Source organism: Trachinotus anak, unplaced genomic scaffold (assembly GCF_046630095.1).
Source record: "Trachinotus anak isolate AG129_WGS33_773 ecotype Australia unplaced genomic scaffold, CSIRO_AGI_Tana_v1 ptg000019l, whole genome shotgun sequence".
Classification (NCBI taxonomy): Eukaryota; Metazoa; Chordata; class Actinopteri; order Carangiformes; family Carangidae; genus Trachinotus; species Trachinotus anak.
This window is the reverse complement of record NW_027273870.1, coordinates 24,688,355-24,701,626: the sequence shown is the minus strand read 5'-3', so window position 1 is coordinate 24,701,626 and position 13,272 is coordinate 24,688,355. Positions and strand designations below refer to the sequence as shown.

At 40.6% G+C, this 13,272-nt stretch overlaps 1 protein-coding gene across 1 annotated transcript in view; it reads right to left on the bottom strand.

Moving 5' to 3' along the window:
- Positions 1-9,799: 9,799 nt before the first annotated feature.
- mad1l1 (mitotic arrest deficient 1 like 1) overlaps positions 9,800-13,272 on the bottom strand; it is a 55,661-nt gene continuing 52,188 nt past the window's right edge. Inside the window, exon 18 of the mRNA XM_071504321.1 lies at positions 9,800-12,131. Coding sequence (XP_071360422.1) covers positions 11,982-12,131 — 150 coding nt within the window. The 3' untranslated portion in view covers positions 9,800-11,981. The remainder of the gene's footprint in view (positions 12,132-13,272) is intronic.

Below are 13,272 nucleotides of genomic sequence, written 5' to 3'. Positions count from 1 at the left end.
GGCACTGTGAATGAAAGGCCTTATTTAGAGCGTGTCCTTGGTGAAATGAATTGGGATGCTTACTTTGCGGAATTTTAATTGACAGCAGCAAGTGATTGGACCGAGTGAACCATCTAATGAGGAGTGTCTTGAGAGTGAGTATCTATGCAGCGAGCGAGTCAAAACATATTTTGAAATTTGGTGTTGAATATGCCAAGAAAATGCTGCATTTAAAATAAGAGTGACAGAGAGAATGAGAGATTTTTGTCAATGGAGTTTGTCGATAACGCTGCTGATGTAACCTACTTCTCTGACAATCTCAGGGTGTTTTGTGCCAAACAAAAGGTTTGATGTGGTTGGAGCGCAATCTCAAATCTAGGCTACTTTTACTCCCCCCCCCCCCCACCCCCAAATCCAAACCAGCACACACAGCCATTTTCTACACTGTTACACCATCCATTTTCATTCAGAGGCGTTTAATGAGAAGCTTTACTGTGCATGAAGCAGGTAAGTGCATTTCTCTGAAAAGCGAGGCAGCAGCTTTACTCTTTCACTTTTCATGCACATGTAATATAATACTGTCTGACACCGCGGTTACAAAAGAAGGATCAAAATCCTAAATGAATCTCACACAAACACAACTGCTTATCCAACTGCAGGTTGTTTTATACGACATGGTTATGTCACGCCCAGTGGTGGGTAAGTACATGTTCTCCAGTGCTTCATGCCACTGATGTTACACATCAAGACGAGTTTATTGGTCATGAGCAATACCACTCAACCTGTGAAAACAGTTGTACAGTGTCCTCTGTGGCACAGGGGATCAAAAATCACTCAGCTGACAACAACTGGGCGTCTATCTCACACTGCGAACACAAGGCCGAGGTTACAAACTGAGGAGTTTGTGTGGAGTCTGAAAAATGCTTACGCATTTACGAGGCAGGTAAAGTCTAATAAAACACAATCGAGTTACATTTTGGGAAAAGTTTGATCCAGTGTTTTTGGAGGTTCACTCACACCAGGGACTTGGAGTCTTAGTAAATTCATTTTGTAATAAAATTTTTGCTGTTGTCAGCTAAAAATATCCAAAATGCCAACTTCTGTGGAACCTGCTTACATTTTCAACATTATCCAAAGTGCTTAAAGGTACAGTTTTTATTCACTTTGAGTTTGGTAAAGAGCCAGAGCTGGGAGGCAACTAGCATAGCTTAGCATAAAGACTGGAAGCAGGGGAAAACTAGTTAGTACTGTTACTGTGAAAACTGTGCCAAAGTAAAAATTTGAGTATTTCCATTTCACGCTACTTTATATTTCTACTCCACTACATTTCAAATATTGCAAATACTGTACTTTTTACTCCACTACATTTATTTGATAGGCAAGGTTCGTGGTTTCTGTACCAAATTAACATTTTAAATTCTGATGCATTTGTTCCCTTCAAAAACCACCTCCTCTCAAGTTATTTTAGTCTTAAGCTCAGTCGTCACGCCGTTATTCTGCATTCAGTGCAAATCAATTTGTTTCAAGTATTTCCTAAATTCAAGTTTCATGTTACATAATTCTCGTTTCAAGCTACAGTTAAGGTTTTCATGACCAAAATTCTAGCAAGAATTGTCTTTATAAGATTGGCACTTTTGCAGATCGAGTATATAAAGAAGTAAAAAATGCTATTTGCAAGTTAATACAACAGTAATGTAATCTATATACAGCACTATGAAATGTCATTCTACAATAATTTTACTTTTACAGCCTCATTTAAATTTCATTGCAAATACACATTTAGTTTTATGCTATTACAATTTTTAATGAAGACATTTTACTTGAGTATTTAGTACATGAGTATTTTTACATTGTTGAATAGCTACTTTTATTTGCATACAGGATCTGAATACACTGACTACAGGACTGTGTGTGATTCTGTGCATGTGAATGCATATGCTTCGTCATGCATATGCTCAGTCCAACCAAAATGGGGACCCGCTTGTAAAGAACACTGCTCCATTATGCAACTTTTCACACAACGAGATTAGAGTGGTATTAAATTTTCTCATCTGTTGTGAAGAAAGCAAATCAGTGTGTTTCCCACAGTGTTTTTACATTTAAGGAAGTTACTGTCACACACTAGAGGAGAACGTAACTCTTCGACCGCTCTAAAAACAGGATTTTCACTACCTCATTATCTCCAATGTGGATTTTCTAATAAGATTTATGGTGTAGAGATTTTGTACACTCTCATCTTGCAGCATATTCAAGTGCACATGTAGGGAATCCAGTACAATAAGCCTGGACCAGGCGCTTATCTCTCCAGGTGGAATAACCCTTTACATTCACAACAGCAGAGGAATTCATGTGCAGGAGCTCTTTCCAATTCCATCCCAAACTGACTGACTGAAAATTGCAACTTCAGTGCAACACCGGCGAGGTTCATTACCCCTTATCTTTAAACTGCTGCGGTACAAGTGGCTTAGGGCCCTGTTGGTGGGTGGCTTCTATCAAGATGGTGCAAAGAGAACATGTCCTAACAGGATCTTTTCATTATCCTTCCATCTCCTATCTGTCCTGAGTGATTTCGACCAAAGGCAGGTGAGTTTGGTATGTCTCCATGGTTACATCATTTGTCTCGACAGCCTCATTTTCCTCCCTTTGTGACACCTCGGATCTCTCGCTCACCCTCAAACACATTTTCACACAAACTCTGTGTAGTTACACACACACACACTCTGGTTTAATGGATGCAGAGAGAGCGAGGTGGAGTTTTCATACAAAGACATTAAAATGCTTCAATTTAAAACTGTGAGATTTGATTTTGTCGGTGAACTTTTAAAATCATGTGTGATATTTACAGAATTGCACATAACCCAGTCATGATGCAGGGCAGCTTATTAAAGAGCACTCCTGGCCAGCAGAATGAAAGATTTCAGTCCTATACCCAGTGGGGCAGTTGAAAAGGGCAGCCAAACAACTGCTGGTATTACTGCTGCTGGAGAACCTACATTAAGTCTCATTCTGAAGCACTGTGGTTGAGAGTTGCCCTTTCTAGATGTGGTCTTATCAAAGCTGTCTTAAGCAGAGTGAAGGAGCCTCCAGCTCACAACAGCGTCAAGAGTTTGGAACCTAAGTAGTTGTCAGGCTCCTCACAGCCACCGCTGCAGCGACCAAAATATCTGTCTTTTTATGTGTGTGTTCTGCCGTCTCCCCGCCCCTCACTCTATTGCTGTCCACGCTGACGCCTACCCGAGCACAAAAAGAGGGCCTCCCTCGGCACAAACAATAACTCCCCTCCTTCGTTCTCCACATGGCATTTACAGAGACGCCTACGGCTGGGACGGAGGGCAGCAGAGATATGAGGACAGAAGGAGGGGAAAAAAGGAGCAGGAAACGGAATTAAGATTAAGGGGCTAAGGAAGATAAAAGAGGACAGAAAGACAGGGTTCTTTGCTCATTTTCAGAGTTTTGATTTCGCTCAGAGCCCTGGGGGTTGTCTTTGTGAAATAACCTCCTTTTAAAAAAGGGAATTAGACTCGCTGTCTCTCCCAAAGATCGTGGCCTAATGTGGGCCAGCCTGTAGAAGGAGGCGGCTTGATGGAGGATGAGGATAAGAGCAATAATGGGAAACATTCTCACCACTGTATTAATACATATTAAAATCAACCCACTAAAGGAAGGGCCCTACTTCTCACTGCAACACACACAGACACACACGAACGATAGGCCGAGCAGCATTAATAATGTACAGTGTAAGTGAGAGAGCACTGTGGAAAGGTCGAGGCTGGCTGAGAGGCGAACAAACACGACTTATGAGTTATGAGGTCAGTGGTTCCACTGGTTCGCTTCAGTTTGACTGAAGGGACGTACCTAACCTGCTCCTGTTTGAATACGTTATGAAGCCAATCACCCAAGAACATCACTAGCATTCCCAGTCTGAATTCTTACAAAAAAAAATTTTGTTTTAATTGCATTTAGTTTCATAACAAGAACATCAGATGAGTTACTAGTGCTGGAGAATGTTGACCCTGAAACGCTGCAGCTTTCATTAAAAGAGTGTGTGTGTGTGTGTGTGTGTGTGTGTGTGTGTGTGTGTGTGTGTGTGTGTGCATAAATATGGGGCAAGAAAACAAAACAAGGGACAGAATGTGAAACATCTCGAAAATGATGCTTAAAAAGAAACAAATGAATTAGCGGGGAAAAAGACGCAGAGGACAGACAAAGTTTGAGGAAGGCTAAATGACACATTTTGTCGTTTAGCCTTCCTCACACAATCTCACCTTTCGAAATTACTGCACAAGGTGACACTGAATTAGCTCAAAACAGACAAACACACACTAGCATGCATTCCTGCACAAGCACACAAGCTCCCAGATTGAAGGAGGCTAAGACGAGAGATCAAGGCAGTGCAAATTAAAAGTGCTCTAATTAGCCAAACTGTCACTCTCTCGCTCTGGCAGCCATATTGGAATCAGCCTGGAGACCTGACTGCCCGCCTGCACATTTCCACCGGCCCTCTGAACAGACACATATACTGTATGGGAGTGAGGATTAGAGGCAGAGGCTGTGGAGAATTACACTTGCCAGACATTAAGAACTGCAACGGCTCCAAAATGGAACAATGAATGGAGAGAGATGTTTTAATGAAGCTGCTCTGTGGAGATCCATCATCCGGGGTAAAAACTTTGCCCTGTTGCAGCTCCTTCCAAATGCTGTTCTCTTGGTCTGGCACCAATTCTGAGTGCATTATTGTGCCATTAGACTTGGCCAATTGTTGTGCCAGAGAATAATCATGAGGAAGCCCCTGGTAATGGCTGAAAAGATCCGAAAGTTCAAATGTATAAATCTGAAATGTATAAATTTAAAAAGGGAAGAAGAAACCATCTCGACATCAAGCTGAAAGTGTGCTGCTTTTATCATTAAAGCATCTTTTAAACCATATAACAATCAATAATAAATGAGACAATTCCAATAAAAACCAGTGTGGTCTGAGTGCTGCTTTCTATCCATCACTACAGCACCAGCTTCATCAGATGCAGTACTGAATGCCATCTACGTTGTGCATTAAATTGCTGCTGAGCATTTTCCAAATATTTCAAGATTTTAGATTGATTTCCCACCTTTCAGGGAATCTCTCATATCACTCCCACGCCAGGAAAGCATGAAAATCAATTTGCAGGAACTTGATGTGTGGTTGAGTTTGGAAATCCATCACAGCCAGCAGTTCTTTACCTTTAGGTTTTGTCAAAGCTGTCAAAGCTACGTTATTGTCGTGAGGTAGGAAGGACGCAGTGGTTAGACAATTCTGCCTGTTGGTGCTTTCAAGCACAGTGACACCGACAACTGACATTTCAGTGTTGGTCACAGAACAGTAACTCAGTTTATTAAAAAAAAAAAACATACAATCATGCTGCACACACTGTGCTTGCTTGTTGCAATTCGTCTCTTGTGGTTGATTTTCTGAAAACATTAAATCTTGGCCACAGAGAGTTTTCAAGGAATTATTTGCTCAGAGCTGCACTACCAGATTACAACAACATAAAACAAACAAAGGCATTAAAGTCTTCAGGGTAATGGATCACCTATCTCGAACTCAATGTCTGCAGATGTACTGGATTGCACACTGAGGAATGCGGGAACACAATGGATGCCTAGAAGGTAGAAAATCAATTTGCTTTGGAAAATGGCAGCAAAAGTTTAAAGTAAATAGCATGTCTAGTCAAGTGAGTTGGTGAAGCAAGTGTTGAGACATGATCCATGATACATCTGAGGGGTCATGAGATATTTAAGGAGTTAAGAAAGAAAATAAATATTTTTCTGTTAAAATCATATCAAATGTATGTGTATATAATACATAAAAATCACATATAAATATTTTCAAAAAGTTTAGCATTTTTTTGTTGACACATTTTTTTGCAGGGAGTAAAACTTCTTTGAATGAAGTTTTTTCTTTGAATGAATTTTAAAAGAAAAAAAATCTCTTTTTGGTTGGAAGCTATAAAGGTGTGAAATCACTATGCTAAGCTGTTAAAAAGGATAAAGGGAAGTACTTTCACACCTGAATTTAAAGGATAATTCCACTTAATTAGAACTCTGATCTTGTGTTTGTAGTTCTAGGAATCAATTCTATCAGCAATGATTGCACCAACATCATTGCTCAAGTCTGGGAACGAAGAACGAATGGGGAAGAAACCTGAGCAGTCAGATGTTCAGACAGATCATAAAAACACCAACAGTTGGATTATGTAAACCACTTCATTTGAAGGTAAAACCAAAAACTAGCCTTTTGTGAAATGTTGGTAATAATCCCACATAATACAAAAAAAGGTCAAAGTTGAAGCAGGAGGTCGTCTGATTAATGTTTGTGTAATAATTTCACGGTGGTTTGCCTTCAGTTTTTCCTCTGGTTGTGTTTCTTGTCTCTGTTTCCAGATCTCAACAATTAACTTGTAGCAATCTGGCTGCATTTCTAGACCTCAGAGAATAACCTGATACATACAGTGTTCATATTACAGTTAGAAATGATGGCCGAAAATTACAAACATAAGTTCCAGGTTGAAAAAAATAGGAATAACCTTTTAGAAATGCGAGCACGGTCAGGTAGATGCCTGACTGAATTCTGATGCAAATACCAGTCATATATAGCAACGACTTCTCACTGCGGTCCCACCACACATTACTGCATGTACACATGAATGCTTTCTTACACCTCCGTTACACACACCTGCCTCAGTGAGTACAGTACCATGCTGCCACTTCTCTAAGGGGAACCCAAGGAAAAGCGACTCAGATCTGAACTAAAGCATGACAGCTGCTCCGTCTCTCTCTGTTGGGACCTTAGAGCGGGAGGCTGGAGGAAGAGATGGGAGAAAGACTCACTTCAGAGACAATACTGAGCTTCCTGCAAACAGGCAGAAGGAGAGTTTAGTGAGGAAAGTAGAGACAGGAAGAAAAGAGGGATGAGAGATGAAAGGTAGAAGTGACAGGTCCTCTCTATCCTCCCTTTCTGTCCCATAAGTCTCTGGTTTCCAGCTGAGAAGCTCCTCTGTAGTGGGGATGTCTTGTCTCAGCAGGCCTCACTTACCAATATTTCTCTGTGGTGAAAAAAAAAAAAAAACAAGCTGAAAGATGAAGTTGAAATGCCACGCCTTCACTTTTTAATAAATTAAACATGCGTGAGAATTGCTTTTAAAGATTTAGTGCAGCCTTGAAATGATTTCTGCTGCGTATTTCGAGAACGCACCTTTCAAAATTGATTGTTTACCGCTCGATGAGGACTGCTGTGTTTTTGGGGTGTGTGAAATCTGACGCATGCTGCGGAGTTATAAAGCCCAGCCCTGGCATTTTCAGCCTCACTCTACCACCTCATTTATAGTTAATGAGATATCAGGGGGTGTACTAATTGTTTTCGACTGAGAGATGATGGGCTGATGAAATAAAGATAAAGGAATGAATAAAAGAATGGAAAGAAGCGAGGTGAGGCAGAGAGGATGAAGAAAATTGGGGTAACAGGTAATGAAAGACAGAAATGGAAATAATATAGATGAAGGCTGAATGTAGAAAGTCTTATCATTTTTTTTCTCTAGAGGCAGAATTCATGTGGCGTAACGTTAAAGCCACAGAGGCACAGCCACATGGTTGCTGCTTCTCTGTTATGAGGATGCATACTGTATTTCTAGACTGAGTTATAACCCATTGTGTCTGGAAAACCCTTTTCTTCTAATTACGTTTGTGCCAGTTAACTCTAACTGGTGAAATGAAGCTAAACATGGGTTCAATTCACTACAAGAAACGCTTTAAAAAAAAAAGAATTGTGATTTAAGCACAGCGTCTCTTTTCGCTTGCAGCAAGTGGCCATTGTGTGAGACCCAATAGTCTCACAGGTGTAAAAAAAGAATAAAAATGAAAGGGAAGAATTTCCAACTTTGTGCTGGACAGCTCCAGAAGTTGCTCAGTGTCCCTTCCTACCCGGGTGAGAAACTACCTGTACTGACTGACAGTTTCTCATTCTGTGACCTCTTTGAACTCGTCTCACATCTGAGTTTTCACTTCCACAACCAAAGCAGCCTCATGATACTTGTCTCCTCAGCAGCCCCCTGAGCTAATCGAGCACAAAATACCTCCTTCTTCAGCTTGACACCTTCTTTCGACTTCTTTATTGGATTCCCAGAAGTACAGACACCAACAATCTTCTGACCGCAACTACATCGTCCAGCCACTCTCAATCTTGGCAACTTCAGAAGAGTACAAAAGAAAAGCTGTCATCTAAAATATTTGGTTACAGAGCAGCAGCTGCATGAGGACATGAGCCCAGCTATATCTAGCTGGTGACGTTCTACCTATCATTGGCTGCAGCTCCTTCCACAGTGGTGACAAAGACATGATATTCCACATCTCAAAGAGCCCGTTCTTGGCTCAGCATTAAAAGGTGCCTTTCATCCAACTGGCAATGCACTGGATCTGTGCACGTGTGCAGCTTTGTGGGTGTTGGCCCCATGTTTCTTCTTCAGGTTGATCCTGATCATTCCACAAGCCCAACCCCCAGACCATCACCTACCAGCTCTGCTCCTGGTGGTCCTCCGGTATCCTAACATCCCGGCAGATGGAGAGTTTTGACTCACACTTGGTGAGCATTTAGACAGACAACAGGCCTTTGTCACACAAATTGCCAGGACTGCATTTTGTGTTGCTTCAGGTATCTGTGAGACAATGAAATGCAATCCACAAAGTTTAGTTTGGTTAACAGATCCAATAGTCTGAAGATTTCCAGACATCAGATCGCTGCAGAGTGTTTTATAATAAAACTTCTACGTGCACAACTAAATGACAACGTGTTGTGTTGCAGCCAAAGCTGAGCTAAACTTAACTTATTTACAGGAGACCCAACATTTTGATGCTTCCTTGTGAACGCAATATCGCCGCCTTGAGGGAATTCCTTAAATTCTTTCACCTGGTCTCAAGGACAAACTGATTAGTTTTAGATGGCTAATGGTCAAAGGTCAGGTCAAAGTGACCTCACAAACATGATTTGGGCCTTGTGAATGAAATATCTTGAGAACTTCTCAAGGGAATTCCCTCAAATTTTGCCACAAACATTCCCTTGGACTCAAGGACGAACTGATTAGACTTTGTTGGTCAAAGGTCAGAGGTCATGGTGACCTCACAAAACGTGATTTGGGACTGAATGAATGTGAATGCAGTATCTCAAGAACTCCTCAAGGGAATCCCTTCAATTTTGGCACAAACGGTCACTTGGCCTCAAGAATGGACAGATTAGACTTTGGTGGTCAGAGGTCAGAGGTCAAGGTCACTCTGACCACACAAAACATTGTTTTGGCCCTGTGAAGACAATATTATTTCTGTAACACTTTTCACACAAATGGTTAATATTTTATATGACTGAATAAACAGGAGTGTAATCTGAAACTAGCCTGAGTAGCGGAGTTTTTTGCTGAAGCCTCTTCATCAGTACTCCAACTGCATCTACAGAGTAACCTCATTGATCCTGCCCATGGGTACAAACCCTGCCAGTAGTTGCTAGCCTGTAATCTCCCCTTCCAAGAGTCTCCCCCCTGTATCTCCTTCCCGCACGACACTGTTCTTTGAACAGCACTTAGCTCAGCTGCTCACCTGGGAATAAAAGCCTTTGGAGAGCTTACCGGAGCCCTTACACCTGACAGCACAGCATCCAGGATCACAGGGGCATTCAACAACAGTGTTGAGATTCATCAACTTATTTGACTCCTTTAAATGGTCCAGTTTCTCACTAGCCAGGATTTGATCTTGCCATGGTTAAATGTTGTTGCAAAATTAATATTCACTGAAGTCAAGTCAGTCACAGTCATATGCTTTATTGATTACCATTTACATTTCAGCTTTAATACAGAAAGAGGATACAGTCATTTAATGGCATGGGGATTATAAAGCCAAAATGCAGCTCACACTGCTGAAGGAGAACATTGTATGCTGCACTACTGAATGTGTTGCACAGCTTATGTGAAACCCTCTAAAATATGACCTATAGGTGAGAGCTGTCGGCTCTGCAGTAGATGTGCTGTGTTGTTAAAGTGAAAGTGTGAGGAAAAAAAAAAGCCCAAGGACAGTATGTGGCATGTACTGTACAGGAGAATATGTTTCCTCATGAGACATATGGCTGCACCAGCTGGAGTTCTTATATTGTTGCTGTGATAAGTGGCTTTATTCTCAGTTCACTTCCTTTCGTTTCTCAGTTTTATTGGATTGCTCCCTTGCCTCCCTCTTCACGCCATGTTTATTTCTGCCATTTCTCTTTATTGCTGCCAAGAAATTTTCCTCCACTTGTCTCGTGTTTTGTTCTCACAGGACATGATCATTAACTAAATTCAAAACAGGAATAATTCATAGTTTGTCAAAAAATAAAATTCAAATCCAAAGACTTATTTACATGTTAGAAATGCATTTTCAGTGAGTTTCAACAAATGTTTAAATTTCAAACATTAAAGCATCCCTGGTGTTTTCCATGTGTGGGCTTTATTGGTCTCATCTGCACTTTATGATGACACACCGATGTCTAATAACATTTTTTATGAAGCAGATGAGCAGTGGGAAAAAAAGCATATACTATATGAAACCATGCCATTAAAAAAAGATATTCTGTCCAATGGCCTCATGGTTAAGCCGCAAACCACACAATGGTTCAGTTCCCAGCTAGGGGAGCTGCCCCCCAACCCTCTCTCTCTGCCCTTGTTTCCTATCTCTCTCGAGACTGTCTACAAAATGCCAAAAAAGAGAAAATCATCTTTAAAAAAAAGAGAGGAAACTAACATGTCACTTGTTGGAATTAATTCAGACCAACCCACACAATCTAATCCTAAACTAACATTGCCTTGTAAAATTAACATGTTTTATTCAAAGAGGCTCCACTGCCTCAGTTGAGTGACAAGGTAACAGGAGACTCAGATTTGTGGTTGTTGTAATCTCACTGTAAAGCAGTTGCATTTTAAAAAAGGCAGCAAACAGCCTTAACATATATATTTGTTATAGCTGCTATTTTAAAAATGATTCCACACATAACTTTTCAAATGGTTTTGTATCATGATTATTTGTTCATTATCTCTAAAGAAAACAGTGATAGACCAGACAGCAGCAGACAGCAGCAGACAGCACAGCCTGTTGCACTTACTGTGAAGTTTAAAATTTGGTGAAATTATTAGAGAACAAATATCGATTTTTTTTTTTTTTTCCAATGTTGAAGTGGTGGTGTGAATTTTTAATGTGGTCAGAGGAAGTTAAGTCTCTGCATTTTCCTGCAAAATGTTCCACCTTTTCACTTTAAGCTTCTTCTAACAGAAAAACCAGAGAGAGAAACAATATTAAGGACATAACTAAATCACACACTGATGAAAACTAGTTTCAGATTTTTACATATGTGAGGACAGGAATGAGAAAGAGGAGGAAAAATAATAATAAAAAAAAAACAGTGATCTTGTATTCAAATGGTTTTCTTAAACACAGTCTTTGGATTGACTGACTAGTTGTTGCAACAACCTTTGATATGAGGCCCCTAGAGAGAGGACACAAAACGCAGAATAAAACACATCTACTGCTGATCCATAGAACCACACAAATGTTTCTTTTGCGCCACACAGTGTGTATTCAACTCGGTGGAAAGTGTGTATCAAACTCCCACTATAAAAACACGCTCCGCATCCAAACATCAGTGGCTTTTGCGTGTCATTTTCATGACAATTTTGTCTCTGTTGAGGAAAAAATGCATTTTTCAAAGCTTCATTGATGAAATATTCAGCATACAAATAGGTTTTCTAAGCCTTTTGACTGCAAGATGGAAATATTTCATCAAACAAAGTGTTCATCCTCCACAACACAGCACCGACTGCACTGTTCGTATGTCAGAGCTGTTGGAAAACAGCGGGACATTTTGAAAGCTTGGTGGATATCTTATGAGATAGACAGAAGCAAAATATACACAGACAATTAAAATCAAAACTAATCCAAGTCTGAGGTCGTGTCACATTAACTCAGATGGTGGTTTGTCGGCTGAAGAGGTCAAGGGTCACCGCGGAGAGGAATGCTGGGATGCTCTTCTGGTGATGCAGATGAAGGGCAACCATCTCTCCAAGAGTTTTGGAGAACTCTGTCTCCATGAGCTGCATGCTTCCATTGGAACCCTACAAACACACACACACACACACACATAAACACACAGACATGAAAAACAATACATAATACCAAACATTAAGACCTGGGTTTTCCACTACACCCATCTCCCGAGAGAAACTTTCAAAGTGAGGCAAGATCACATAAAGTTGTTATTGTCTACTGGGGATTGTCAAGTGTGTATGTGTGGTGTGGTGTGGTGTGTGTGTGTGTGTGTGTGTGTGCATTCACAGCAGGGTGAAGGTGTCTAAATCTGTGTGGATTAATTAAAAGGAACGAGGAGCAGCTTGGGGCGATGGAGTGAAGGAGAAAGGGATGAGGGAAACGAGGGATAAAGTAATTAAAGCATTGCAGGGAGGGAGGAAGGTAGCGAGGAGCAGAGTCCCATGACATGCTGGGAGGATATTGAGACGTCTGAGAAACGTCCTGTGTCCATGTGAGGAAGAAACACGGATCTTTATTTGACAAGTATCATGAGGCTTATAAAAAAAAAAAAAAAAAAAAAGACAATACTGAGGAAAGAAATGTAGAATAAACAAGCAGAAGAGCAGATTACAAAAAGAATGAATGGATGGTTAACAGAGAAAAAAGTCAATACTGCACTACATTATTTACCACATTAACACCTCAACACCAACTCAGTAAATGTTCACCCACAGAGTGTGATAGGAGGTAAACGACTTCCCAAAAAACCATGATAAAACATGATTTTAAAAACTGATTCTGCTTAAACTGCATTATTAATTTAAGCTACTGAAAAGTAGTGTAGCTGTTCGTAAAATGTGTTTTTCTGACACAAAAAAAAAAAAAAAGGGGGAAAGTAAATCCCATTTGATAAACCAATTAGTGTGCTTCCTCACACACAACAGGCTGAGGTGAACTCAGCTGTTCATTTCTGTGCGAAACGCCACAAATCTCTGATGGATGAGAGGAGAGGATAACTGAACTAATGACATTTGCTAGCTGACTGCACAATGCTAAACCGAGGCTAAATGCAGTGTGGAGAGTGCTTGAGTGACAAAGATAGAATGACTTGCTGGTTCAGAGGCTGAATACCAGCTGCAAAGAAACGTGGTAGGGTTGAATGATTTGTGTGTTGATCTTCAATTCAAAAAAACTATCTGATTCATCTGGTTGTTCATTTATTCTGCG